The sequence below is a fragment of the Columba livia genome, chromosome 16, assembly GCF_036013475.1.
Source record: "Columba livia isolate bColLiv1 breed racing homer chromosome 16, bColLiv1.pat.W.v2, whole genome shotgun sequence".
Classification (NCBI taxonomy): Eukaryota; Metazoa; Chordata; class Aves; order Columbiformes; family Columbidae; genus Columba; species Columba livia.
The window spans coordinates 4,541,490-4,569,196 of NC_088617.1; the positions used below are offsets into that span (position 1 = coordinate 4,541,490).

Below are 27,707 nucleotides of genomic sequence, written 5' to 3' on the forward strand. Positions count from 1 at the left end.
GGTAATTTTGTGTGTGAGTCATTGCTGCATGAAGCTTCCTGCTCTTTCATGTCCTTTCCCAGTGGGATGTGTTTATTGGGGGGGACTTCCCACTCCTGCCTGTCCCTTGTGTGACGCTGTCCTGTGTGTTTCTCTGCTGATGGTGGTTCTCTCTGCCTGCAGGACGGGCTGGGGGGCAGGAGGAGCCCTCGGGGCCTGGACCTTGTGAGGAACCCGCTATGGTGCTGTTTGTGTCTGTGCTGGCAGGTTTGGTGGGTCCCTTGAGTGGGTTCACTTACTTTTCAGCCTCTGGGATTAACCTTTTCACTCCAAATAGGAGTTGGATTGAGGTTATTGTGACTGTTCTATGAAGCAGAATGCCAGGAATCTACTGGTTTCCCTGTAGCCAGGTTTGAGTTACTTGAGCTCTAATTTCTTGATTAATTACCACCTTCAGGACCTCCAAGCAGTGTTGAGGCAGCAAACTTGGGCTTAATTGAAGGACACACTGATAGTAATAACCAAAGTCCAGAAACTCATGATGAGCAATGTCCACATGGGAAACTGAACAGTTGCTCCCTCCCCTGCATCTTTGTGTTGGCTCCTGTTTGTCCCGTGTCAGTCTGGTTTCTTTAAAGGCCTTTTGGCAAAATAATTTTATCAAATGTCTTTTGGAGATCCAAAAAAATTATATCAACCAGGAAGCATGTGCATAAAGGGTGTGGAGCCAAATCCTCCAAAGAACTTCACATGTGTGAGACATGACTACACTTCATAAAACCCCTCTTGCCTCCTCCCCACTGTAGTTGTTCACGCTTAGCTCACCGTTCCTGTTCTTTGTAATAATTCCGACCCGTTTGGTTTGTTCATCGTGACCGTTTTACTGGATGCCGTAGAGGTTTAATGAACTCCTTTGACCTCCTCTGCTCTCCTTCAAATACCTCATCTCGTGCTGCACTCAAGTCCTCTGGGACTAAAGGAGTTTTAAGCAAGAAATAGTTAAGCTACTATTTGTAGTAATTTACCTTAGAATTCCTTTTCACCCTGGTGAGTTCTTTTTGAGCCTCCTATTTTGTTGCTGCTCACTTCATCAGCTTTGTTTTATAGGTGATTCTTTCTGCTGATGCTTCACGGTAGGACAGTGCTTTCCCTGCGCCCCTGGAGCCCTGGCGCGTTATCCAAGGAGAGCACAGATGCAAGAAGAAAACCATGGAGTGCTACTGTGATGTATTATCTCTCAGCTGTGTGTTGCTGTGGATTTTCTACCTCCTTGGGTATGCGTTAGGAAAGGTTTTCTTTTGGCCTTTATTCTGCAGACATTTTCTGGCTTGCTGTATTGGTTTTTATATTTAATCTCACAGAGTCTGACCATTTGTTTCCTTATTTTGGTGCAAACTGAACTTTCAGAGAAGTGCCTATTATTCCCAATAGCTACACGCATCCAGCTGTTTTATCATGCAGACTTAGGTCTTTCCAAAGTGGTTCTGATAGGTCATTTGATTGTATTTGGGCTATTCAATCTAGCGTTTGTATATACATTCATACATGCTATATACAACAACCAGTTTGTATATAGCTTTTTCTTCCACTTAACAGAATTTTGATTTATTTTTTTTTGCTACCACATTTACTACTTTAGGAAGCCGCTTCATTTTTTATAATTCCTTTCCTTGGAGCAAGTTAAGTCCTGATGGCTTCAAGCGTGTTAGTTACTACAGAACAACGTTTACAATCACGCTTTGAACCGGACCCGCTCGGGTTGTTTTTCTCTGGTGGGTCCTGTGTCCCGCTGTGCTATGAAGCAGGAGGACGGTGTATGTGTCACTGGGAAGGGTGACAGGTGACCCACTGGTGCGCTTGCTGCTGTCACAGCTTCACCAATCTCCCTCAACATCCCCTCGTTGCTTCCCATCCTGCTGGGCAGTTACTAATGTTTTCATAGTGCTGGAACTCTAAAACCTGAATGGGGAGAATTTAATCTGGGGGGGTTTGGTGCAAGTATGAAATTTCCATGCATACCGAAGCCTGCTGTCCTAAGACATGGTCACCTGAAGAAACATGAGATGGTCTCTACTGCAGACTGTTGAGTTGTTCAGGTGCGAGGAGGGATGATTTAAGAAGTCTTAATGTATGTTTGCATGCCACTGTATTTCCCACCTGGTCTTGAGTTAGTGGCGTTGGACCTGGTACCTTCATTAGCACAGCTCTAGTCATCCTTGGGGCATCTGCTCGCTGTCTTTGAGTGACACCTTCCATTCTGGGCCCAGGATCAAGAAAGTAACATCTTAACAGACACAGAGCCATCTTGACCTGCTGTTGGACAGGTTTATTTAGAACAACTTTTATTTCCTGCTAACGATGGGAAATCAAACCCCATCCTGACATTATTTACATTTTTGAAGACATAATTATTACACAACAATAGGAGAACTGGGGTGACAGGGAAGGAAGTAGCTGTGTGAGTTCACTGGGTTAATAACTTCTTTGAAAACACAGTTGTAACTCTGGCCATGGTGGAGTTCAGAGCCACTGGGTGGCACGTTGAATTAAAACAGTGACAGCCCAACGTGATGCACAGGGATCTCCTTTAACTCTTGCAGAGCTGTAGCTTCTCTTTGAACACCTCAGGGCTGAGCAGGAACTGTAGCTGAGCTTTCCAGAGCTCAGTTTTGCCGCCAGGGCCCTGTATTGAGGAGCCAGCCCGCAGCAGTGCTTCTCGTGGGTGGTGGACGTGTGGATTCATGTCTTACCTCACCCCAATCCCAGCTGCGTGTGTGGTTGCGCCATCAGCGTCTGTTTACAGGAGGTTGTAACCAATTTACTAAGTTGCCTGAAGGTGCCTTTTGGTGGCCTCATGTTTATTAATCAGGCTCTCAAACAGAATGATGATTTGGCAGATATTTTGCTACGCTTTGTGATTTGAAAGCCTTAATTAGAAGATAATATGTCTCCAGGATTACAAGTGTACTGGTTGTTTTCGTCTTTGTGTGTAAAGCAGCCTGAGGTTAAACCACTGAGGTATTTTTTTTTCTGATTCAGTGCACAGACCAGTATTTAGAGAGGGGAATTAAATTTTAAAGACTGAAGTAAATTAAGTAGTGCATCAGAACTGCATTCCTTTAAACAGATCTGAGGAGTGTATGCATCAGTTTCCAGCTGCTTTCATCGGGGAATGTCTTCATTGCTTTGAAGGGCTTACTGTACAGTGAGATCCATGAGCTCTGAATTACTCTAGATAGAAGCAGGAGGAAAAGAGAATTATGAGAAAAAATTTGTTAGCACACAGAAGGGTTTTTTTCATTATTTGGAGGCTTTTTCTGACTGACCTTATTTGTGAAAAGGTAACCAAGTCAAGCATGGCAAGAGAGCTGCTGAAATGCCGTGCTCTCCCAGCTGGATCCATGGGCACGCTTTGGGGAAAGCTCTGATCTTCCCCCACCTCCCCAGCCCTGTTTTTGTTTACACGCACACAGGTCTCTTCACACCCCTTTATATTGTGGTGGTGAGGCCTGGACAGGCTGAATTTGTGTGGGACAGAGGACTAAGATGAGGGTGCTCCAAACAGGACAACTGACATTTGTACAAGTGAAGGTGTTCCCAAGGATGAACTGTCTGCTGGCTTTCAGTTCCCCAAGGTTTGCAAGATTTAGAGCATATTTAAGTTCCAGATAACTACTTTCAGGAGTGAGGGGTACAGAAAACAGTAACACTTCTTATCCTGTTCAGTGCAGGGAAAACCTATCATGTCCCAGGGATCTAGAGGCAGGTTCTGCTCCTGCAGGAAGATTTTTTTTTGTCTGCCTTAAGCCTAGCTTAACACTGGGGCATGCAGTCTTCAGGTCGCTTTTGGTTCCCAGACATCCATGTGCGGCTTCACAGCCCTCATGGCCTGTTTGTTCAGACTAACAAGATTTTAGGTACCCGAAAACTGATAGGGAGTGTTTGCCCCTTAAATTGCAGCAAGCACCCTTTTGCATGGCCAGCAGTGGGAGTTAGCTTTGAAGGAGAGCCTTCAAACTGCTCAAGCAGTGCAGAAGCAATGTGTTATGGACAGAACTGAGCAGGGAATGGTACTCACCAGAGCATGGGGAGATGAAAACGGAGGAAATATTTACATGAGCTTAGCCAGGGTGCTGGGAAAGCCTTCTAACCGACTGCTGTTGATGTCCTGAGGCCTGTGAAAGAAGAGAATAGGACCGTGATGGCATAATGGGTTGAGAGAGAATTTCTTTTGCGCTGCTATTTTACTGAATTACGGGGTTGAGAAGACAACAGAGTGATGTACTAGAGTGTGCGGTGTGGGCTGGCCCAGGACAGGCTGTTCTTTATCTGCACCTGCTTGCCCACATAAGGGAGGGGCTGGGTTATGGGATCAGTTAAGAGCTTTATTCTTTCTCCAAGTGTACCTGCAAAATGATACTTAATCCAGCAGCTTCACATCTGGAATCCAGACAGCAATAAGGACCTTGTCTTATTCCTGCAGTGAGCAGATAATGAATTGATTCCCACCTACCTCTGATTGTGCAGGATGGCTCCCAGGAAGTCCCGCAGGACCATCTGTTGGTGGTAGCGGCTGTCCATCAGGATGCTGTCAGACTGGCGCCTTGTCAGGAATCCGTGCACCCCTTCTCCTGGGCTGCTCTCGCTGCTTCTGTTACGTGATGATGAGAAATATCTTTGTTCCAGAGATGCTTTTTAGTCCCTTGCTCAAAGTTTGGTTCAGGCTGAGCCACACAATAAGGGAACCTGCTGGGTCTGAGCCAGGGCTATTCTGCTTAATTTCAGTAAGAAATTGGTCAGCTGTATTTGCTCCTGTGTTAAAAGAGGGATTGGAGCTGGCTTGTATCTGACTAGTTGGTCTTAGGTAGCGGCAGTTACTGATCTATGTAGCCAAAGCTACCGGGGTGGTAGTGGAGAGACTGTTTTCTGTGTTCAAACCAGGCTGGGGATAACCGTTTCCTACCAGTGGATGATAATTGCAACTATCATTTACAAATATTATTGCTTGTCAATATTATGGTATAGCTCTCAGCTGATCTCACACTTATAGCCTTGGAGGAAAGGATTAATTAGGCTGCTTAATGCTAGTTGTGATTAGGGGGACCCAAGACAAAGGGATGCGGGATGCTCTTTGGGATGTGGAACAGCAGGAGAGGTTGCTCCTATTGCAGTAGAAGGCAGCTGTTTCTGCTACATGCTTGAAAGAAACTGCCTGGTTTAACAGGCAAAACACACTGTGGCTGTGGCTTACCCGAGCCTCTTGCCGATGATGGTCTGCAAGAATTTGCGGGCAGAAATCTGGCCCAGGAATTTCCGGTAGTTGTCGGTGAATATGGCATCAGCATGACGCTCCATCCTAGGGGTGAAAGACAAGCACAAGGTGTGGGTCCTGAGCTAGCAGTGAACCTTCTAGGTGAGAAATGGGTGTTTCAGATGTCAAAATGCACCAAGATGTAGCACTGCAGAGCTCAGGGACAGCAAAAGCCTTTTGGTATTGGAGTCGGAGGGTAAAAGGATTTGAGGGAGCTCAGTCCTGACAAGGCAGCAGGCAAAATTAATCTGTTAATCAGTATCCACACCAAAACAAGCAAGGTGAAGCACCTGCAAACCAAAGGTGAGGTCAGAGAACCAGTGGAAGGAGGAGGAGAACCACAGGCTGGGAGAGGGCAGAGCTGGGACATCTCTGTGCCCTGCAGCAGCACCGTCACCTCCTGGGAGGGCTGTGTTTGGGACAGGGTGGCAGGAGCCTCCAGCAAGTCTCTAGCCTGTGGTTAGACCCAGGCTCCTGAAAATCCATGGATCAGCAAAGCATGAGCCACTTGGCTGGTCCAGCTGTTGTAAGGATGAGTCCTCTGTGCTTCAGACAGAAATAACCATCCTCCACCCCCTGCAGGGCTGGAAAGGAGAGGCTCTAACAACTGTACAGGTGGATTCCCAGAGCTCGGTGGGAAATGATGTTCCCTGCAGGAGCGCTGGGCCTGTGACCCTGTTAGTGCATCCCTGCTGCAGGGGGACAGCGGGACGTGGCCGTGGACATGGGTGATGGTGGGAGCTGGCACGGTCCCAGCCTTTTGCTCCAGCTGCATGGCTCAGCTGGGTTCTCTCCCTGGAGCCTGGACTTTGTGGTGCTGGTGGGACTGACCTGCTGGTCTGTTCCTGGGCTGAGGAAGATCATAACCAGCGTACTCTTGCTGCAGTGGGGCTGAGAGATGAGGTACAAACCTTTTCTCAGCGGGGTCTGTTAACAAACCCTCCTTGTCCTGTTCCTCCGAGGGCTTATGGCTCTGCGATGGGCTGCTGTGCTGGAGCTGGAAGTTCACGGCCTGGCCAGCAACGGGCCCTGGGCTGTACCTGACAGACAAACCCAAGGCCAAGTGTGAGATGTGCTCAGCTGCCAGTCAGGGATCAGTCCTCTTGACCGCTGCTGTCTCCATCCCCCTCTCATCAGGAATACAAGTGGTGTCTGTCACTCTCCCCAGCTAGAAACCACCCTGAAGCTATTTCAGCAAATATGATAGATAGAGCTGTCCCAAACACACTTCCCCCCTTCCCTGAGCTCCCAGCATCCTCGAGCAAAATTCCAGCAATACTGGTATTGTTATGCCATGGCTTTGGTACAAGGCTAAAGCATTTTCTATGGAACATTTCAAATCCATGGTTATAGAACCCAATGCTCAGTTTTATGCTTCCATTGATTTGTAGTGGTAGGAAGTAATATTACAGTTTCTAACAGTCAGCAAGGAAATCCTTGAAATATTAATAGGCATTGAGTTTGTGTACTAGAGTATCTGCAGTTCTGGTTTCAATGCAGGTGGCCTGCAGGCACAAATTTTAATCAGTGATGGAGCTGGAGGTGCTGGCTGCTCTGGAGATTGCCAGATTGCCCTTTATAGGACCCAGCATTGAATTCTAAAACCAACTGTTTAGGCTGAAATACTCCATGTCAGGTGCCTGCCTTGATTGGAAACCACTCTTAGGCTAGCAGTATACCCAAAAAATTAAGCCAGGGTAAAGAAGAAGGCTTACCAGTGCACAAACAGTTCATCTGGCTTTCAGAAGTGCTGGCAACCTTAATTTGGCATGTGTTTATTTTGCACAAGGTCAGAGATGAGGCAGCCTGGATAAAACACTGAGCAGCTTACCTGAGAGCTGGGTGGAGAGGAGAGGAGATGGAGCATGCGACTAAATGCAGGAACAGGACCAGGGTGGCCTTATCCAGCATCTTCCACCCTTTGGGGACACCTGGAATGCAGAGGAGTCTGAGTCAGTGGCAGCGAGATGCTCAGGGCCAGGAGGAGAGGCCAACCTTTGTGCTTTTGTTCCCCCTGCTCATTTATCTGCACAAAGGGACTGGAAACATGTCCCTGTGTTTGTGATTGTGGTGTTTCCCAATGCAGAGATGTCTTAATGTGGTGAAGTCTTTGCTGGAGCATGTGATTCCTGGATGTGGTGGCTTATGTGACCCCTCAGGGAGCTGGTCCCTCCCTTGGGTCAGGATGCAGGGCTGGTGGGCAGGGTTTTGCACTGTGGGAGCCCCTTATTGTGACCTGTCCCCGCACTGTGGTTGAAGGAGAGATTTTTAGGCTGGGCTGAGCCCCAGGGACCACTGCAGGGGCTGTAAATAGCAGTGTGAGAGTGCTGCGATGCTGGGGAGCAGCAGTTATAATAGCCAGGACTGCCTAAAGCAGACTTGCTGCCTGCGTGGGACCACCTGTGACCTCTCCTGGGGACGTGTGACCTGTCACAGGGCTGTACGCCACGCGTCCCCACATAACAACTGCCTGGGCTGCCTTGCTGCCTGTCCAGATATCAGGGAGAAACAGGGAAATCCATGTAAAATTCCTGGCCAGAGGTGCCTGTGTGGCTCTGAGCACCAGCCCCTGTGGAAGGTGAGGAGGGGTTGGGCGCTGTGTGTCTGTCCTCTGACAGACAAACAGATGCTGTGGTGCTTCAGGGCTGGCTGAAGGGCTGCGAATGAGTCAGGACAGAGTTGTCTGAGGTCACGTACCCTCGGAGCTGAACACAATGCTTTTGTCATTGAAAGCAAGGGACAGTGGGAAGGTATTTCAGTGAAGGCTCTTTCAGAGTTTTGATTGAAAGTGATTGATGTTTTGCTCAATAACGGTTCCTTAAGAATGTGGATAGAAATCTTTAAAATATCAAGTTTCCCTGTCTTATTTTACACAATAAAAGAGGGGAAAGATGTTTGATCTCCATAAGATGAAAAAAACACTTCAGAATTTTACCTTTTAAAAAAAAAACAACCCACAACTTTCAAATGTATAACAATACGTTCCTGCAAAAAGAGCAGTTTCTGAATGGAAGGATTTTGGTTGGGCTTCTAATTTCCCAAGCAAACTCCCTGGCAGTGGGTGTCACTGGTGGCGGGGGAGCCTGTTCTGATGGGAACCATCAGTGCTGGGCTCTGGTGTTCTGCTCGGACAGAGCTGCCCGCCCTTCTGCAAGGGGGGAAGGCTCAGTGAGGGCTGGTGCTCCTGCAAACTGGGTCTAATCCTGATACCGTGGAAGTTAATGACAGAATCAGCGGCGGTGTCAGAAGGGCATGGCCAGACATGGGCAATGTGGTGCACTAAGAAATGGGGTTTCTTACCACAATCTTGTTCTCAGCCCAGTCCCTGTTTCCACTCTGGCCCCTCAGAGAGCCAAGGAATGCTCAGGAGCAGCAAAGTGACTTTGAGAGAGACTTACAGGGCTCCTGGCTTTAGGGCATACTTCCTGCTTTGTGGGTTTGGGGTTTTTTTGTTGGGTTTGTTTTGGTGTTTGTTTGTTTTTTCATTTGAACCTGAAAAAGCTTGTCTCTTCTGTGCCTCTTCTGTGCCTCTTCCCTCTCAGTGTCTCCAAGACAAATCCCAAACCAGATCTCTTTCTAGATAGCAGTGATCTAAAGGCTCTGCCAGGGGCTACCAGGGGACTGGCACTGGCATCTATAGAAAGTGCCAGTCAGGAGATTTAATCAGTAACGGGAAAGCTGTGTGACCAGAGAAGTGAAATATCAATGCAACTGAAAAGAAAACCTAGTCCAGTGTTGTCTGCTTCCCTTTTTTCCTCCTAGGATACAGCCCTGATTGCCACTTCCTTTCTGTCCCTGGTTTCTCTTCTTTGAATGCCGAGTTTTCTTCCAAAATCACTTTTTATCCCTTTGAGAATTTTTTTTCTTCTCTGCTATTAGTTTCGTTGTGTTAGTTGGTTTTGGTTTTGTCTTCGTTTGTTGGGGTTTTTGCTTTGGTTTAGTTCCTAGCTTTGTCTGTCTTCCCCTGTCTTGCTCTGTCTTCTCTCCCCTCACTGCAGTCTGATTCTGGACTATTTCTGTCTCGCTTTTTCCCTTGGGAAGGAGCCTGAGATGAAAGCCCTACACCCCTTCCCCAAAGCATCTGATATTACAGAGGAGAAGCCAGGGGACTGAAGTGTCACCCTGCGAACAGGCAGCTTGACAGCTCTTGTCACCCTCAGAATTCTCCTGAGGGGAGGAACACCTTACTTTCCATTCTGGCAGCATGTGAAAAAAAATGATTAATAAATAAATTCCCCTTAAGATGAAGAGCTTTTAGCACTGTTCCAGCAGATAAAGCGTAATAGCATCATTCCATCCTGTGCAACACTAACAGCAGCATTGTAACAATGACGGAGAGACAGGGTAACCATCTCTTACTGTTTCTGAAACCTTAACCTGATCAGTCTTAAAAATACCTCTGTGTAGATGAAATGAAGCTTTTACTGTGCCTGTGGTTTTATAAAGTTCAGACTTTTATACTATGAAATGCTACATTAGAAAAGCAGCAGTCCTTTTAAGTGCCTTGCTCTGCCTCGCTGTAGCTGGCTTCCTGTTATCTGTAACACGCTGTTGCGTTTCTCCTCACACTTGGGTTTGGCTCGAACAGAGTTTTATTGATGGGCCAGTAGAATAGCATTCATTTTCAAGAGTAAAAGGAACTCTCATCAATACAGCAAAAGAGGAAAACTGTGCTACAGCTAGTAAATGTCTAACACATTTTTACAAGGCTCATCTGTAGTAGTATGCTATTGATTTACACTTACCCTATAGCTCAGTTATTTTTTCCTTCTATAACTTGTTACCAAAAAAAATCCTGTATGGTACAAAGGATATTGTACCCGGCAAAGCTAATTTCTAAATAGATGAAATCGTTAAACGCACATGCGGAGACTCACCGTTCCCTTGGAGAATGAGCTCTTCCCAGATCGGCTCCTGCTCAGGTGTTTCCTTCCCCTGTTGTGAATAAAACTTCTCTAGGGCTGTTCCTGCGAGCCCCGCTGGGTGCGGGAGGACACTTGGATCTGCCCCGGCTGTCCTCTGCCTGCCAGGGAGGTGCATCTCCTCCCCCTTTTATACCTGTGCTCCCCCGGGAGTCCTGTGGGCTTCTGCACGTCACAGAATCAATTATCCTCCTGAATTTCAAAAGCTGTGTTTAGCATCTTCTTTTTTGTGTATGGAAAGGGAGGTTGCAGGGAGAGGGTTATGCCTGTAGTCAAGAGTCGTTTACGTGCTTTCTCTTTATCATTCAAAGAGTGAAGAGCAAATAATAACGACCATAATCTGGCAGAGCAAATGACAAATTTGCTTTGCAAGTTAAACTTCTCTTTCCCTCTGCGATTGCATTTTTTTCCTCCTACTCCACAATGAGAGTGAACCATTAATACTTTCTCACGCTGTCTGCTTGGGAGGGTTTATCATTTTGCCACTTTTTCTTTCATTATCAGCCTTTTCTTCCTTGTCCTTCTGCTCCTTTGTTACTCACACCTGCTCACACTAGCAGGGCAGTTCGTGCTTTAGTCCCTCACAAACATCACAGCTCCACGTCAGGCACACAGAGCAGCTGGAGAGCCCCGCTCTGTTCATGTGCTCTGCATAAAGGCAAAGGATCTTCCCTGGGGTGCTGTGTGCGCTGGCAGCTGTTTGCATCCCTGAAACAAGGTTTCTGAAAGTCCCATTAAAAAGAACACATAGCCTTGGCGCCAAGAAGACCAGGACAGTTCAGAGGAGTTAAAAACGAGGTGCCAGCATGAGCTCCACCTGCCAGATTTTTAGTGTTGAATTTACAATGCCCAGAATTGATGGGGACCCAGACATTTCTGTCCAAGGGCCTTGTGTGACTCGGTGCTGGGAAGAAGTTTCAGCAGGCGAGATGACTCATGTCTGCCTGCTACAGAAATACCTTCACCTCGAACCTGAGTGCTCGTTGCGGCTGTCGGCAGCGATGGATTGCAGGGAAGAACAGAGCAACTCGTGTGCTCGTGGGTGCCTGCGTGTGCAGGGCGTTGGAAGCGTTCAGCGTGGGTCTGACTCTCTGCCGTTGCCCTTTTGCTTCTTGCTGAGGTGAGAAGTCAGCACTGTGAGCAAAGCAGTGATGTCCTCCTTCCGAACCGTGGGTTCTCGGTAAGCAGTAACCCAACAGTCGGGAAGGCCTGAGTGAGCTGCGTGCGCCAGGTGTTCTGGTGTTAAATAACCGCTGCTGTATATCTAGACAGATGTGCAGCAATGCGTTTGGGCTGTCCCTGCTTTCAGTGCTCCAAGGGCTCATGTTCCCTTTGCTATCAAATCAGGACCAGGTGACTTCACAGAGAAATAATGAAAAAGGATTGAACAGACCAAAGCAGGAGCCTGAGCTGACCCTGAACTGAGCAGCTGACCATGGGCCTTCTGCTGTAATCCAGAAACAGAGCAACAACATGAAGAGAAGCAAGAACTACTGCCTTCCTACAGCTGTGAAAAGAAACAGTGCAAACCTGTTCATGGGGAGAGGAGCTGCCGTGCAAACCAGGCAGGTATATCATGTGTATCATCTACTCCTGAACACCAGAGAAACGGATTTCAGGGCAGCACAGTGTAGGTTTTCCAAAACCTCTTTACTGGTGCACACAGCTGCAAACTGGAAAAGGATTTTTGTTTGCATTTTTGCAACAATCTGTTTGTATTCTGTCATGTGTGAGGCTGGTTGCACCAATTTTTCAGCATGACTTATTTTTCTTGCCCTCTCTTGGTGCTACGCTGGCTGAACAGGTGAATCAGACCGTGTTGTTTAGACAAGTGAGGAGCCAACGCTATTTCCACCTATTATCCTATAGTGTGGTTTTGAGCTAATTCTTTATCTGCCTGGCTGCAGTAAGATACCGGACAATATCTCTCAGATCAAGGGGAATCAGTCTATAATTGACTTGTTTATAGCTGCCTGCTGCCCAGCTGGGCTTAGGAGGGCTGTGATCCATGTTCATATCTCAAGTGAGCTGCTTTCAAAGCAGTCTGTATAAATCTCCATCGTCCTAGGGGTTTCCCTGCGCTGCCTGCGTTGGCTTCTTGTCACGCACAGCTGGACCCAGCAAGACTGACACGACAACAAGCTCTCTTTATGACTTCAAATTAATTGCTAGAGGCAGCAGAAATGTCTAAAACCCTCCAGGCTCTGTTGGGTGTATACAGCTTAGGAGTTCTGAAATAGCACAAATACAGCAGCTTTTCTGTCCCTGGGATTTCCTGTCCCAGCTTTAGTCAAAATCTTCATATCTCCCCAGGACTAAGGGGGTTTTGTGGAGCTCTTCCACCAGACCCTTGAGCTGTCACTCTGGCTATTGTGGCTGCTTCCCCCGCAACAGAAATGCCGTGATCCCCACTGCTGCCTAGTCCCACCATGTCTGCTGACATCTCTGGAGAAAGATGCTGCAGACTGTGACAGGATCCGGTCTTGCTTGGAGCCGGTTTTGCATCCATCCGTGTTGCAGTGTGTATTGGAGCTGGCAACTATGGTCTTTGCTCTGGTGGTCATTTTTGTCGGTGAGGTGGTCATGCAGATAGGGCTGGTGCCCACTGCACAGGGTCTGCAGTTCGGTGGCGTTCAAAGTCTGAGGGTACTAGATGCGTGACAGCATTCGTCATGGGAACTTCATTTTAGGGGTAATATCAATAATAATTTGGCACAACAAATTACAAACTTGTTTTGCAAAATGAACAGCTTTTTCTCTTTAGAATCTCTCTTGGTTTGTCCCTAGAACCTTCCCAGCTTCTCCCCTCCTCTCCTCCCTACCCCAGCTAGCGCTGTCAGCATCCTCTGGCTCCCAGAACATGAGGAATGTCACACTCAAACTACTTCCCACAGATTGTCACTTCAGGTTAGCAGCACGCAGTGGATCACTGTCCATTTGCCCCCTAAAGCCAAGCCTAGACCAGCGCAAGCCCTGTGGAGCCTACAGCCAGGTACAAGCTGCCAGAGGTACCTTCTGCAGCTCTAAGTGCCCGTTTCAGAGTGACATCCCCGCAGACCTCACCTCCCCAGCATCCCTGTGTGAAGCACATGCCCGCTCGTTCTCTTCCAGCGCCAGTCCTTCGCTGACAAAGGACACAGTGCTAGAATCCTGCAGCAATTGCCCAGATATTGATTTCCTCTTAGCTTTACCTCCTCCGGTCTCCATGCCATGCCTTAAAAAATTGCCTCTGTCTATTCCAGCTGCACAACATACAGCGTCAGATAAGCTGAGCGGCATGTGAAATGGTCCTGCTCACCTTGCGAGGTTGAAACTAATGACAACATAAAACTCATCAAATGGCAAAAAAAAACTCATTCTGTGTTCTCAGCTATCAAAAGCTTTTCTGCACTCCTCTTAAATGCAGGTGGTGGCTGCTGGTCCCCAGATTCTCCAACCCTCCCTGCTCCTTGGCAGATGTGGTGGTGACAAACTTATGGCAAATGCCGTAATGCTAAATTAAACAAAATTGCCTAAGATTAGAAGTTTTGGGTTTTTTTTTGCTTAGGTTTGTCATCTTAGAAGTAGGATGGGACACATTTTGCTTTGAATGTCTTATTCCAAGTAGCAGAACTTAAGGCACATTATAAGTTAATCATCATCAATCATTTAATTACATTGTCCAGTACTGATGCATACACGGTAACTTTCATTCCTAAGTTCTTTGCAAAAATGTGGAAGGCAAGCAAATAAAAATAAGAGGAAAAAGACAAGATTTGGCCTGTGTTGCCAGTTTCTTCTAAGGTAGAAGCAGAGGATCCCAAACTTAAACCCAGCAGGTGGGGTGAAACTTGCCATTAGAAAATGATACAAGACTTGGTTTCTCCACCTTAGAAGGATAAAGTGCTGGGATTTGGATCTTCAGATCCTCCAGATTCAATTTTTTGAACATGAATAGATTTCCTGGCGAGAATTTTCCCTTGAGGAGTTCAGATTGGTAGGAAGCTGAAAACAACCATTTATCAAAATAAGGAAGGCGTCATTCTGGATGAGAGCAAAGTTTGCACTATGAGGATGAGTCTGAAGCAAGGGATCAAATTAAAATAGACAAAATAAATCAGTAATTCAAAATGTGCAAGAAGTGCTGTCAGAAGGGACTGTCTCATAGAGTTGAAAGCCTGCTTGAAAAGCCAACTTATTCTTCAAACATTAACGTATCACCGAGACTACAAGAGAACAAATGGCAGCAGCCTGCAGAAGTGTCTGCCAGGAGGCCCGATGAGCTCCGTGGGCAGATCCGCTGCCAGCACCCGGACCCGTCTGGCTGTTTATCTCCCAGCAGAGCTGCTGGGGCTTTTCAGCATCACCCAAGTGAACTGCCAAGAGTTTCAGCCAGATGTCAGCATGGTGCACTCAGCTGTAGGCTTGGGAGTCATCGCTTCTTGAATTTACAGTTCTCTAAATACCACCTTCTTACTTTTCCAACCCAGGCAGACAGAGCTCGGGTGCCAGCAGTGAATCTCAGTAATTAAGGAGTTCATCTTTGGTTTTAGCACTCTTAGCTTGGAAAGGAGCCTTGGCTAGAGGTTACGCAGCACGTTACACCCAGAATCAATGATTTTTGGAAGCACTGAGAGCTTCCTACTCTGGGAGGGAGAGGGCAGTGTAGGAAAAGGGTCTGCCAATGCCCACCCTCTGCTCAGAGGGCTCAGGTGATGGCCCCAGTGACACCCCTGTTTTCTGTGACTCGGTTTCCCCTCAGAATCCAGACGCTGCTGTTACTGCTCACCTTGGGAAAGTGCTTTGAAAGCTTCTGATAAAAAACAGAGTTTGAATGAAGTATTTGAATGAGGAAGGTCATGTTTTCAGTAAGGGCTGAGAAATGAAAACACTTATTACTAATATTTTCCTGGCTGAATTATAATATACAACCTGAGGATCAGAAGACCTTGGTGCACAAGGGTATGATACACATACAAAGAATGGTAACAAAGAGGTCCCACTGCAAAAGACATGCAGGAAATACTACAATGCAAACCAAAGAAGAAATGTAGAAAGAACTAAAAAGGCTGAGGAGGGTTTGGATTTGCAGACAGACTTTCTGATTGAGCTCTGTCTCTACTTAGAATTGGGTGCTGACAAAATTGCCATTTCCGCCTGTTGAAGCCACTCACATCTCGTAGGTGTTTTGGTTTGGTTTTTGTGGGGTTTTTTAGAAACAGCTTCCTTTTTTACTGTTTCGCAGCCAGCTGGAAGGGCTGGCGGGATGTTGCGGAAGGCAGCAGCCAGAGCGGGCTAATGGCACCACCTGCTTGCGGTTCATACCCGGGTGTCCCCAGGGCAGAGCCCGGCTTCGCCCTGGCAGTGTCTGCTGGCCTCGGGGGGAACTGGCCGCCCCCCACCTGCCTATTTTACTGAGAATAAAAAGTAAAGCCATTTCTGTTGGGGGAGATGAGGAGGAGGAAGAAACCAGACGGTATTGGCTGCAATCTAAGTGCGTATTTTCTTTCCCCTTTGCCTGCAAACTCCAAACTGGGAGGATCAGAGCCTGCAGCAGCAGCAGCACCGAATTCAGCGCACTGGTAATACTGGGAAGAATTTAATCTGGCCGTTTAATCCACACTGATAGGATCTGTCCTGACATTCACAAGAATTATTTCTCCCTCCTCGGTGTTTTCGTGTCCTAAATAGTCCGTGTTTGGGGGCTGAAAGGGCAGAATTTGGTGCCTTTCCTGGGCTCTGGGTGTATCCCTGGGCCAGTGCAGCTTTCGCTGCCCCTGGTGAGTGGCTCTCGTAATTATTTAAGAGTATTTTCTTTCGTAGGGTCTCTATGCTAGAGGAATTTCTTGGTGCAAGTGTCTCTGGCCCCTGCAACTCGCAGCCGTGTGCGTTCTCCAGTTGTCCGTAATGTCTTTTGCAGTAAAAAAGATGAAAGGTTTTTAACAAGTTGCTCAAAACCTTTGAAATTGTTTTCATTAATACCCATTTAATTCAAATGCTTGGTAGCAGCCTAGAAAATCCTTTTATTACAAATGCCATACCTTACTTCCTTAGTAGATAAGTAACTGATTAAGTTTTCCCCAAAGTATTTAGACTGTCTGATAATAAAGCTCTGCAGCAAAACCTGGTGCTGATATTTTAGTGTTAGGAAAAGGGCAAAACAAACCGGATTCTTTAAATACCACAAAAGAGCAAAACAAACCACAAGCCATTTTCCGCTTTGTAGGTCATCTTATCGAGACATCTCAATTTCAGAGCTGGATACTGAATCGGGACATTAAAAATAATAACAACAACAACAAAGTCCCCAGCAAGAGCAAAGCCAGATGAGTGCATCTTAATTGTTGCTGCCAGAGCACTTCAGGGGAGCCGATCAAAACCTCACAGATAAAGAGAAACCTGCCAGGACTGAAAGGCCACGCTATTGATGGGGGGGATTAAAACGCTCATACTGATTTAGGGGTGAGTCCATTAAACTTGAGGCATAGAGGCCCGAGGGCTTCGCTGCCAGAGGGGCCGACAGTGGCCTGGCCGTGGGCACCCACCGGCGGGTCGGCACCCACAGCCGGGCCGGGGCCCGCGGCAGCGTGAAGCCGAGTGGCCTCACGGGCCTTTCGGGAGGAGCCCGGCAGCGGAGCCCTCCCGGCACCGGGGCTCTCCCGCCCGCCTGGGTACACAGGCCCCAGCCGCCCTTAGCAACGCGGCGCCCCGGGTGGTTGCTAGGGATGGGTGGGTGCATTTCCTGCCCGGCAGGAATCACTTCCGGGGCGGCAAGGCCTGGCTGAGGGGCGGTGAGCGGACGGTGTGAGGGGTTTCGGGGGTCTGGAGGTTGGGGGTGTGCTGGAGAGGGGCTGTCGGGAGCGGTGGCTTCAGCAGCGCCCCGGCCCCCCGGGAAGCGGGTGGGAGAGCGGCGGGTGCCGGGGCCTGGCTGGCTCTGTGCCGCGGGCCGCGCCGCCCGGCCGCCTGGAGAAGGGAGGGGAACGCGGGCTGTCCCTGCTCGGGGTGCACGGCTGGGACACCCGGGTGCCTTGGCCTCACGGGTGGGTTTGTTCACCCGGGTGCCTTGCCTCACGGGTGGGTTTGTTCACCCGGGTGCCTTGGCTTCACGGGTGGGTTTGTTCCAGCGGTGCTGTGCACCGGCTGGTCGCCCCAAAGCCGACGTGAACCGGCCGGTCTCCATCCCAACACCTACCGAGGCGTCTCAGAAATCCAGTGCCAGCTTTTGTTGCCTCATCCTTTGGTGGGAGTTTTCATGTTCTGCACCAATGCTGTTGCTCCTTATTTCCACCCCAAGAGGAAGCTATCAAAGATTACTTAAAGTTCTCCTATGGCTTAGTCCTACAGTAATTACTTATATAATGCTAGGTTTTGAAATGCCAGCTGGAACAACAAAAAGAAAGGTTTGAGGCTGTCCTGGCTCTATTGAGATGGCCCATTTGTGGCCACAGTTATTTATCCCAGGGCCGCATCCTGCGCCCATGGGAACAGCTGCATCACCTGCCAGTGGTGTCACTGAGCAAGAGCGTGAGCCTGCAGCCCTGACAGCCCCTTGTTCTTTGGTACAGTTCTGGCTTTGCGAAGGGACCAAGTCCCTTTGCATGAGGGCAGCTTGTTGTGAAACCCTAAGAGAGGCAAGACTGAATATTTTTAAATAGACAGCCAAAATAGACCAAATGAGTCAGCTGGAGTGGTGCGGAATCTTCCTCTCCGGGTCTGAAATAGGAGTACCGCACTTTAAATGCCATTAAATAACAACTACTTTTAAGTGTAGCCATCTTAATAGGTGAGGCGGTTTAGGAAAAGGTTGTTGATACCAGTGAAAAAGAAGAGATGTTGGCCAAGGAGGAGGTGGTGAAACTGTTTGCTTCTCAATAACAGGGAGGAAGACTCCATTAGCACCCAGGGACCTGCTGGATTAGCTACAAGGCAAAGCGTGAGGAGGTTTTACTCTCGGTGGGAAAACTTGCTTTGTAGGTTTTGTGTTCTGTGGGGATGGTGTCAGATCTGACTCTGAGCCTTAGTTCCCCGCTGTTCAGCTTTGGCCTCCTCATTTGCGTGAGGTTGGGCCTCGTGTGTGCAGGTTTCAGCCTTTTGTTACACACAGGAGTTTTCTAAAACAGGGAGGAGTTTTGTTAATATTAGTTCATCTCCACTGATAGCCGGAATAGTCCGAATGTGAGTTGCCTGCTGTGGCTACTGTGCAAGCAGGGATGCTCCACTATGACTAGTTGCAGCCTGATGTCAGGTCTTCTCTGAGTGTATTTCATGGGGTTGTGCTTTAAATTGTAGTGGCAGCGGCTGCCAGCCTGTGTGAGAGCTCTTGATGCTGGTCATGTCACCTGGGATTTGTTAGGACATTACTAATACCCCCAAGGGAGGTGAGATAGAAAAGGGGAAAGGAGGGCAGACTTGTGGAAGATGAGGGTGCAAACTTTTTGTTGTTATTGTATCAGATCCCTTTCCTGGTTTATTTTTGTGTGTTGTGGTTCAAGTGTGTGAGTCACGAGTATCATTAGGAGTTTGTCCTAAGAAACCTCTGGGTGAGGAACAGAGCAACATCTGCTCTGCTTGAGGAAGGGGTCAGGCAAGAAGAACTTCTTCAAAAGATATCCCAATAAATAAAGTCAAGATAAAATGCAACTCAGGGGTGAAGTTTCCTGCGATTCCGCTTCTTGCTTAGGAACTGCTGCCTTAGACTGGGGGAGAGGGCATTTTAAAGGTTAAAAGCAGTTAGGGTTGAGCCATGTTTACACGTGCTTTGTTGACACTGGTTAATGTTTGGTGCGGCCTTTGTGTCTGCGGTGGGACGTGCTGAGCCTGAGTGGCCCAGCCTGTGTTCTGGCTTCAGGTGCAGGTCCCTTGCAGCCCTTGCTTATTAAATTTTAATCAGAATTTGAAAAATTTTCTTTCATTGAAGTCCAGACCTGGAAGGGACCGTGAGAGGTCATCTATTCTTATCTCCTGATTCAAAGGCAGGATTATACATACTCACACCCCATGCCAGGCAAACGCTTATCTGATCCGTTCCTCTGAATCACCAGGAACAGGGTTCCGCAGTCTCAGTGTTCCAGTCCGCGCAGCAGGGAATATTTTTCCTGTCTTTTAAAATTCAAACTAAGACTCCATACTTCAGCTGAATTAAAACAAAATAATTATTCATTGTAATTTATATACCACTCCTTTTAGTTTGTCCCCAAATGACATTTGCCTCTTAAGCAATGGCATTGTTGTGTTGATTCATTCTCAAATGTATCAGCTATAACTTTAGTCAAATTATACTCCAAGGTTACCATCTTTCTGAACTGGGTCACATCTGCAGATAGTAGAAATCTCCTCCTAGCCTGAGAAACACAGACCCTCCTGTGGAGATAATTTCTAGGAGGCAGATTACTACCATTCAGCTGATGCGTGCAGCACAATCTCACAACCAAGCTTTAGCAATATACAGAATTGTAAGTATCAATAAGCAGTGCAGTTTCCGTAAGTACACACCAGGATCATATGGGTCAGGAAAACGGAGTAAGACAGAAATCACAGCTGAGTTCTGATGGCATCTCAGACTAATAGAATTTCCCTTCTGGGACTTTCTGTGGCGTACGCCTGCAATTGTGGCGGGAGAGTTCCCCTTGTTGTAGAAAACCATTAGTCATTCAGAGAATTAATTGACAACTCCATTAGCAACAGATAAAGGAAGGAAGAAGGGATGGTATTGTGGCTGAGAAAGCAGCTTGGGACCTGGGAGATCAATATTTCACTGCCGCAAATATTTAACTCTGCCACAAACTACCTGTGTGACTGCTGCCAGGTATATGGGGCTTCGTGTAACCAGCTGCTAAAGCCATGCTTAATTTTAAACACAACTTATTCCTCTGTCTTCCACAGGTCTGCCTTCTGTGTGGTTTATTTAAGTAGTAGTTGGTTTTGTGCACCATCTAAAACAACAAGGCTGTAACCACACACACAATGTAAGTAAAAATTAATAATAATGATCTTGCATGCATGATTGATTTCAAGGAGAGTATATTCTTGGTTATTAAGATTTTCCCTTATTGTTTCATGAATATTGTTCATATTTTATTTGTATCGCAGATACAGCCTGCAGATGGACTAATACTAGCACTTGAGGACTATTGTCTTAGGCAGGTCATAAAAGATAATCATCCAAATAAAATGCAGGTTTCACTTCCGTCTTTGTTATTTGGTCTGCAGAGCAAGGCTCTCTTCAAAAAACCCACCTGAGGGTAGTTTGTCATTTTTTTTTATATTGGAAAGTGTACCAAAAAGCATGATGCAAATAATTACTCTCTTTTCCCACCTTGTAGTAGCCAGTCTTCTTGAGAGCATCAGAGGAGAAGGGTGCGCTCACCATGGCGACTGAGCTGGATTTCTCCCCACCTGAAATCCCTGAGCCCACATTCATGGAGAATGTGCTACGTTACGGACTGTTCTTTGGAGCCATTTTCCAGCTCATCTGTGTGCTAGCCATCATCCTGCCGGTTTCCAAGTCCCATAAGGCAGTAAGCAGCGCTCTTTAATATTGATATGGATGGGCAGAGTCAGAGAAAAAGATGGGAGGGAACTCTGAGTAGCTAATGGGGACGCAGTGGCCTACCCTTGGGATCGATGACAGTTTCATTGTTCATTTTCTTTCCTTCTTCTAGCTTGTCCACCTCCAGCTTTTGTCTTGTGATTTATTCCCAGATTAGAACGTCAGGAAAAAAACCAAAACCAGCGTCTCTTTGAGTATCAGCAAAAAAAGTTACCTGAAGTACTCGCAAAGGGTGCCAGATGGACATGCTTTTCCTGATTCCATATTGTCATCTGACTGTTGATTTGCTTTATTAATTGCCAGGCAGGATGTCCCCTTTGCAGGAACAGCCTTTGGGCTCTAGTTTGTTTGCAATTTTTGGAAACAAGATATAGGTGAAATTTCTAGGATATTCTAACATGAGGGGGGCAGTTTTCAGTACTGACTGTGCTGGCAAGTGGATGGTCCTTTGCTGCAGTTGGTGCAGGAGAAGGTTACAGTGAAAGGCCAAAGGGAGCTACAGGACTCTGATCCCTCTAGACGAGGCCACAGCAGGATGACCCGCATCTGCCTAGCTTTCTGATAAGAGCTCCATGCACTTGGTAATGCCTGCGGTGCTGGGGGCACATGTTTCAGTGTTGGTGATCAGTCTGCAAGCTTGGAATTTTGATGCAGATTTTGTCCAGATGTGTATGGTGTATTTTCAGTAACAACTCGGATGGGAAGTTTTGTTTTTGGGCTGTCTTTATTGCTGTGTTTGCTCCCTTTTGTGCGGAGAAAGCGTGGAAATCTTCAGCCTACTTGGGGACAGCAATGCCTGAGGGTGAGGTACAGCGTGAAGGCTGCAGTTCATGACCCAGCTCTTTCACCTTTAACCGTTAGTGTGATGTGAAGTTGTGTTGATGTGCTGGATGAATGATGCTGCCCTGGCTCGGGTGCGCGCTCCCTCCTGCCCGTCCTGCCGCATCTGCAGCTCCCAGCAGGGAGGTGAAGCAGGCGGCTGTCGGTCACGCTGCGGTGCCATTGCAAGTCTTGCACCGTTACTCTGCAGCCACCAGCACCCGTCTGTCAGAGTCTGTGGCTTCCCCTGATAAATTTTTGAGAAATACTGAGTGGCCTGATTCTTGAAAGCTGTCAAGAGTGAGGCCTTTAGTTTGAAGTGGGAAACTGAAGACCAGGCCCCCAGTTAAAACCACAAAGCTCAGGGACCTGTTACTATTTAGGTTTGCAAGCATGCTTTGATGTTTGCATGCTCTACTTATTATTTTCTCCATATGCATATTGTCCTCTTGATTTACTGTCCATATGACTAATTTACAAGACTGTAAACACCAGAGGCTGTCCTTCCAGATCTTGGGAATGATGCTTGAGTCTGGGTGGGATATCGAGGAGCTTCTCTGTCTTGGAGGCTTCGGGCTTTGAAGTCTGCCTTGGTTTGAACATTAGAAGGCAGCAGTGTTCACTTTACGGCAGCAGCATGCTGCATCCCTGAGCAAGAGCTGTACTTTGCTCCATTTCTCCAGAGCCTGCCAGCTCCCTGCGCGCCGATTACAGCCTTTGGAAAGCCGGCCAAGTCTCCTGCCTTGGAAAGCCACACAGCTGTGAACCGTAATAGCCCAGTAACTTGCGAGACGTTTGAACCAAGCTCCCTGATTAAAAGGATGCTGTCAGATGCTCGCCTCCCCCTCCATTATGTAGAGTGCTGTCTTGGAAGCTTGAAACTCGCATGTCTTGCTCAGCCATTTTTTGTGTGTCCTTTTCCAGTTGGCATGCTCTGACTGATAGAAACCAAGATGCTAAAGCAATATTTATACTCGAATGCATTTAATGAAAGGAGGCAATCTGCATGTGTGCACTTCCTCAGATGAGACTGGCGCTGTTCCCTTGTGTTTTTACAAGATAACTAGACTTTATTTCCCATGGCTGAAATATTATCTGTCATCTCCCCTGAAGGAAGCAAGCAGGATATCTCAGCATTCCCTGTTAGTCCAGGTGAAGAAAGCTTTGCCTGCAATTCCCTCCCTGGATTTTGGGCTCGGTTTAGAGGCTCCAAACTTTACATTCTTGCTACTGTTTTGGGGAATGTTTTTTGTCTTGCACATGATAATGATTAACACTTGGCAGAAATACCTGCTGAATGTTTCCACACACAGTGGTGATTATATGGTATCTTCTCCTTTTCCTAATTTGAACAGTTCCCATTTAGTGTTGATTTTCTCCTTGCCTTTAAAGTTGGTTTTGTTTTTCTTCTCCAAAGCCTGTTTTAGACACTCGAGCTTTTAACAGCTCCTCTGATAACAAGCTGTTTCTGTGCATAAACTCACACTCACCACAAGGCACATGCGGAAGAAGCAGAGATGGTGCTGTGCAAGTCTCATTAAATGTGGACTCGGTTTGATATAGTTGTGTTCCAACAGAGATACTCAGCACTTGCTTCCCTTGGCTTATACTCAGATTCCCAAAGTGAGCTGTCAGCAAATTGTAAAAAAAAAAAGTTACTGACTGTTTCTTAATTGATTCTTGTAGGACTCGGAGAGTTTTGAGCCTAAGAATTCAGAGACAGTGAAGAAGCCAAAGGCAACTGCTCCACAGATAAGCAAGAAACCCAAGAAGGAAACCAAAAAGAAACGATAAAGCCATGATGGATGAGCCTCAAAAGACAAAATAATCAGCCATAATCATGCTTCCTCAGACATGACATCAAAGGCACCTAAATATATTAAATGGTTTTCTGGCATTGCCATGCTTTACCTTTCAGGGACACGGGAGAAGGAACTTAGAAGGGGTGGGGTTCTGCCATAGATTTCTTACAAGCAAAGAGGACTTCACATATCTAGGACTTCATTTGACATGATTAATGCGTCAGTCACCATTAAAGTGACTTTTGTCATTTCTGATGGGCAGAGAGGCCTGTTGTCCTAGCTCCTGCATGCTGCCAAGGATTTGTGGTAAAGCCCCTGTGGAAGGTGGAGCCTGGGTTTGCTACTTTGGATACCGGTTTGTGTTGTATTTTTCGAAGGCAGAAGGAGTAAATGGATCAAGGATACCACGCTATACAGCTTTGTATTCATCTCTGTTGTCATCTAGTCTGAAATACATAGCTGCTTCTTGTGGCTTAATAACAATGTCTTTGTCATATTCTTTAATTCTTTAGGTAATAACTCATCAGGTTCCAGTAGATGAAAGCTTTCATTTCCCCAGCATCGCTACCTCTTTCTTACTCCCCACCCATGCACTTCTCCTTCCTGTTCCCACCCTTTCAGGGAATTGAGACTGCGGTGAGGACTGCAATGATGACAAGGGCTGGGGAACAATTTGCTTCTGGAAGGTGCAGAATTTAATGCCTGTGCTACTGGAGCGTTCTTGGAAAATTGGGAAGACTGCATGTTGTAGAAAAGCTGCTCTGAGGCGGGAGTCTGGGAGCGCTGCGTTGGTCATGTATCACGCAGCCCTGCCTTGCTGTGCTGTTGATTAAACCCCCGTTCAGTGAGCTGAGCCCAAACCTTGGGCTCCAGTTCAGCACTGCTGGGGTTTGTTGCATTTGCAGACTCCCTCCCAGTCTCACCTGCTGTACTCTGCTGCATCTCTTGCTGAATTCTCCCCGAAGTTAAGTATGATCTCAGCCTAAGGAGATGTGGTATTTTAAGATCCAAGGGGTGGCAAGCTGGCTGTGCAGCATGACTATATGGCAGGAGACATATACACTATGTTCCTTCAGGCTCTCTGGGCCTGGGGACAATCTAGTATTAGATTTAAATATGGCTAGACAGGACTGGAAAGAGATATAGGTGGTGATGTAGCCACAGAGTCTTTGTAGGGCAGCTGGAGCTTCCTGATGCCAGCTCACATCTTGGTTTGTTTGATCACGAATGAGTCAATGGGAGGAGAACCTGGTCTTTTAGGCGCACCCAGGGTTCAGAGCAGCTTTGAAGGAAAGGGTTCTCTGGCAGGGCTGCAAGTCTGCGATCCTTTTTGCATATACAGGCTCCCATCCTCAACTCAGAAACGCCTTGTGAGCCCAGATGCGGCAGCAGAGTCGTGCTGCGTGTTCTCTCACAGGAGCTGAACTGCACGTTTACAGGAACCATCAGTGTTGAGAACGGGCACGTTCTCTGCTCACTGCTGCTTTTGTTGGCGAGACAGGTAGATCCCAGTACTGGTTTGATTCTAAGCTCCCACTGCTTCCCTGCTCCAGGCTCTCTGCTCCTCTTCACCAGAATGCAGGTCGTGCTGTGTAAAATCCAGCTTAGAGCTCTGCTTTAAATTCAGCTTTTTTTTTTAAGCTACATAAAGGCAATACGGGGAGACAGAACAAACCATGGGAGACACAGGCACTCTAAAGTTGCTTTGAGTTCTCAATACAAAGAAACATTACAAACATTTCCCACACAAATAACAAAGAACAATATTGTGCCATGAGTTTCCATTATGGACTGTGTTCCTGTCTGTGATCTGCAGGGGCAAGAAAAGCGTTGGAACTGCCCTGTGTAGGTAGAGCAGATCACTTCTTCCATTTTAATAAATGAGGATGGTGGTTGTTTTACTTAACAACTCTGGCTTTCTGCAGGTCACCTAAAGTGGGGGGTTGATGCTTTAACAGAATTGCAACTATGGAAAGAGTAGCACACACATTACCTGGAATATAGAAGCGCTTCTACAGCTAAGAACCAGGTAGTGATGAGCACTGTGTGGTTGTTACCCAAACTAGCAGGGTACTACATCGACATCTACATCTAGCTATTTGCAGGCTGGCTTACTCATTGCTAAGTAGAAATCATGGATATTGGGGTTTGTTTTTGCTGGGGGGGAAAGGGATTATGATAGATTTCCCTGTCCTTAACAGCTTTATACCTATTTGAATGCTCTCATTAGCTCAATTTATAGTATGTTTTTAGGGATTACCAATATCCCTTGTATTTTAGTTACTCCTGAAATGTGTCATAAAGACAATCAGAATCTCTTTGTTTAGCAAGAAATCTCTTTTTAAAGTCGTGCCACTTCTTTCCATGCATTCATTGTGAAAGCTGTCAGAACTCTCAGACTATAGGAACACAGAGACATAAATAACCTATTCATAAAAATGATCCATTAAGGGAAAGCACTTCAGATCCTTTAATCCGTGGGAAATTGGTTAGTTAATATTGTCAGACATATGGATCTGTGTTTGACTTGGAAGTAGCAAAGTTTCTCCCAGTACAGCTTCACCTTCCTGGAAGGAAAGAGGAAATGGTGCAATGATGAAATTAATTTATCTCTCATGAGAGATTTGGGCTCTGAGAACCCCATGAATGTAACAGTGATAAAGGCATCATTTGACAATAATACCAGCAGGGGATTAGATGTGGATTCAGTAGGCTGATAATGGGGATTTTCAGTAGCCCCTCGGGGTATGGTTGCAGCTCAGGTTTACAAGGCTGGAGCACAGAGCTGTCTGGTGGCTCCTCTTGGCCGCCGTGGGACCAGCGTGGTAGCCAAAGTGGGACCAGCGTGGTAGCCAAAGCGTCTGTTGTTCCCTCACCAGAAAACCAAAAGGAGAGATGGGACTAGTGTGGTGACTCCTTTAATTGCCAAGCACTTTTCTCCGGGCTGTTTTGTAATTAACATCCCAAAGGGAGCTGGAGACCTCATTAAGTCGCTTTTATTGAAGGGGAGGTTTTCAAAGGTTTGTCTCCAGATACCAGGTAGGCAGCACCTCGGTGAGCAGCACCTTGCTCCGCCACCCAAGGCCCAGGCGCTGGGCTGAGAGCTGGGCTTCCTCTGCTAATACATCTTCAGAAGTTCCTTTCCCTCAACAGGCCAAGCCTCAGCACTGGAGAAGCACAGCTGGCAGTTGAGAATTCCTTGTTTCATTTTCGATCGTGTTCAAGCAGCTCTGCCCATCTGGCCACACTCGTCTCGAGAGCCGTGGCCATCGCTGTCCCCTGAGCTGTCCCACGCTCACAGCGCTCCCTGCGCTCCTCCAGTGCAAGCGGCACAGTCCCTTGAGATGGCCTAATAGGTTGCTTGTGACTGGAGCTCCAGTTCACATAGTTCAATTAAATCCCTGTTAATCTTGTTCAGACCTAATTTACTTCCATTCTCATACACACGCTTTTTCTGCTTCAGAGAGATTCTGGTGAGGTTCCCTCCCAACAGGAACGGGAGGGCCTCAGGCCAGATTTGAACATGACTGATGTTTGCAGAGCTGCCCCCTTGTCTAGTCAATAAACTGAGGTTACTTTGGAGCCTGTCATGAAGCATGTGAAAATACTCCTTCAGTGCCTGGGTTTCAGGGGTGATCAGGCCTGGATGTGATGATGCTGGAGGAGAAAATCGGGAAGCTGTAGGAGGGGAGGACCTGCTCGGTGACCCTGTTTCCCAGGGCACTGCTGAACTGTTCCCTTGTGTGTACATGTTCATTTTTGGCCAGCTGAGAGCTGGGGTGCTGGACTCCTCTCTTGGGAGCCTCTCTTATACACCGATATTTCTTTCAGGCGGAAGTCATATTATTCACAGCCTGTGGCCTTCAGGGATCGAGATGACTGTATTGATTTCACTGTTTGTTTATTAATCTCATGAGGCATCAGAGACTGACTGCAGTGAGAAAATGGGATGATGAATGGAGTGTACTGGAGCACAGAGCATGGCTGCTTGTTTGGTGATGAGGTTGGTCACCAGCTTTGGCACTGGGCTGGGATCTCACCCTCCTCCTCTTCCTCATCCAGCCAGAAGGACGTTTCACTTGGGGAGCGTTCCCTTTCTCTCTGGCAAGAGACAAGGGTTGTAATCAATATTTGCATTTCTCCTTAAACTGGCAGTTACTGCAGGTCCAGGGTCCTGCTCTTCTCCTCTGGTAGTTTGTGGCTTTTGAGCCATTGTTTGTGCGGCTGTTTTCTGGCATTTGCTACCCAGGCCAGTGTGCAGTAGCTGGTCTAAATGTCTCTTGCTTGGGGCTGGCAATTGCAGGGCAATGAACTTTGCTTCCTGCCTCTGCCTTGAAAATCAGCTG

General features: G+C 47.2%; 2 protein-coding genes across 8 annotated transcripts; one reads left to right on the forward strand and one right to left on the reverse strand.

Moving 5' to 3' along the window:
- The first annotated feature begins 1,228 nt into the window (after positions 1 to 1,228).
- On the forward strand, positions 1,229 to 23,844 carry MANBAL (mannosidase beta like). Of its 6 annotated transcripts, none has more exons than XM_065031926.1 (4): positions 1,229 to 1,253; positions 20,074 to 20,156; positions 20,514 to 20,708; positions 22,243 to 22,674. In XM_065031926.1, exons 3-4 carry the CDS (start codon positions 20,559 to 20,561, stop codon positions 22,495 to 22,497), a joined length of 405 nt encoding a protein of 134 aa, XP_064887998.1. In that variant the 5' UTR covers positions 1,229 to 1,253; positions 20,074 to 20,156; positions 20,514 to 20,558; the 3' UTR covers positions 22,498 to 22,674. The 6 variants fall into 6 exon arrangements, with proteins under 6 accessions (XP_064887998.1, XP_064887997.1, XP_064887999.1 ...); XM_065031925.1 differs by lacking the exon at positions 1,229 to 1,253 and adding an exon at positions 16,629 to 16,653; XM_065031927.1 differs by lacking the exons at positions 1,229 to 1,253; positions 22,243 to 22,674 and adding exons at positions 16,854 to 16,982; positions 23,246 to 23,844.
- On the reverse strand, positions 2,291 to 17,516 carry GHRH (growth hormone releasing hormone). Of its 2 annotated transcripts, none has more exons than XM_005502703.3 (7): positions 17,384 to 17,516; positions 7,122 to 7,221; positions 6,202 to 6,330; positions 5,231 to 5,335; positions 4,493 to 4,630; positions 4,058 to 4,154; positions 2,291 to 3,210 (listed from the first exon to the last, which is right to left on the reverse strand). In XM_005502703.3, the coding sequence occupies exons 2-6, from the start codon at positions 7,199 to 7,201 to the stop codon at positions 4,091 to 4,093; spliced, it is 516 nt and encodes a 171-aa protein (XP_005502760.1). In that variant the 5' UTR covers positions 7,202 to 7,221; positions 17,384 to 17,516; the 3' UTR covers positions 2,291 to 3,210; positions 4,058 to 4,090. The 2 variants fall into 2 exon arrangements, with proteins under 2 accessions (XP_005502760.1, XP_021143573.1); XM_021287898.2 differs by lacking the exon at positions 17,384 to 17,516 and adding an exon at positions 10,168 to 10,727.
- Positions 23,845 to 27,707: the final 3,863 nt, after the last annotated feature.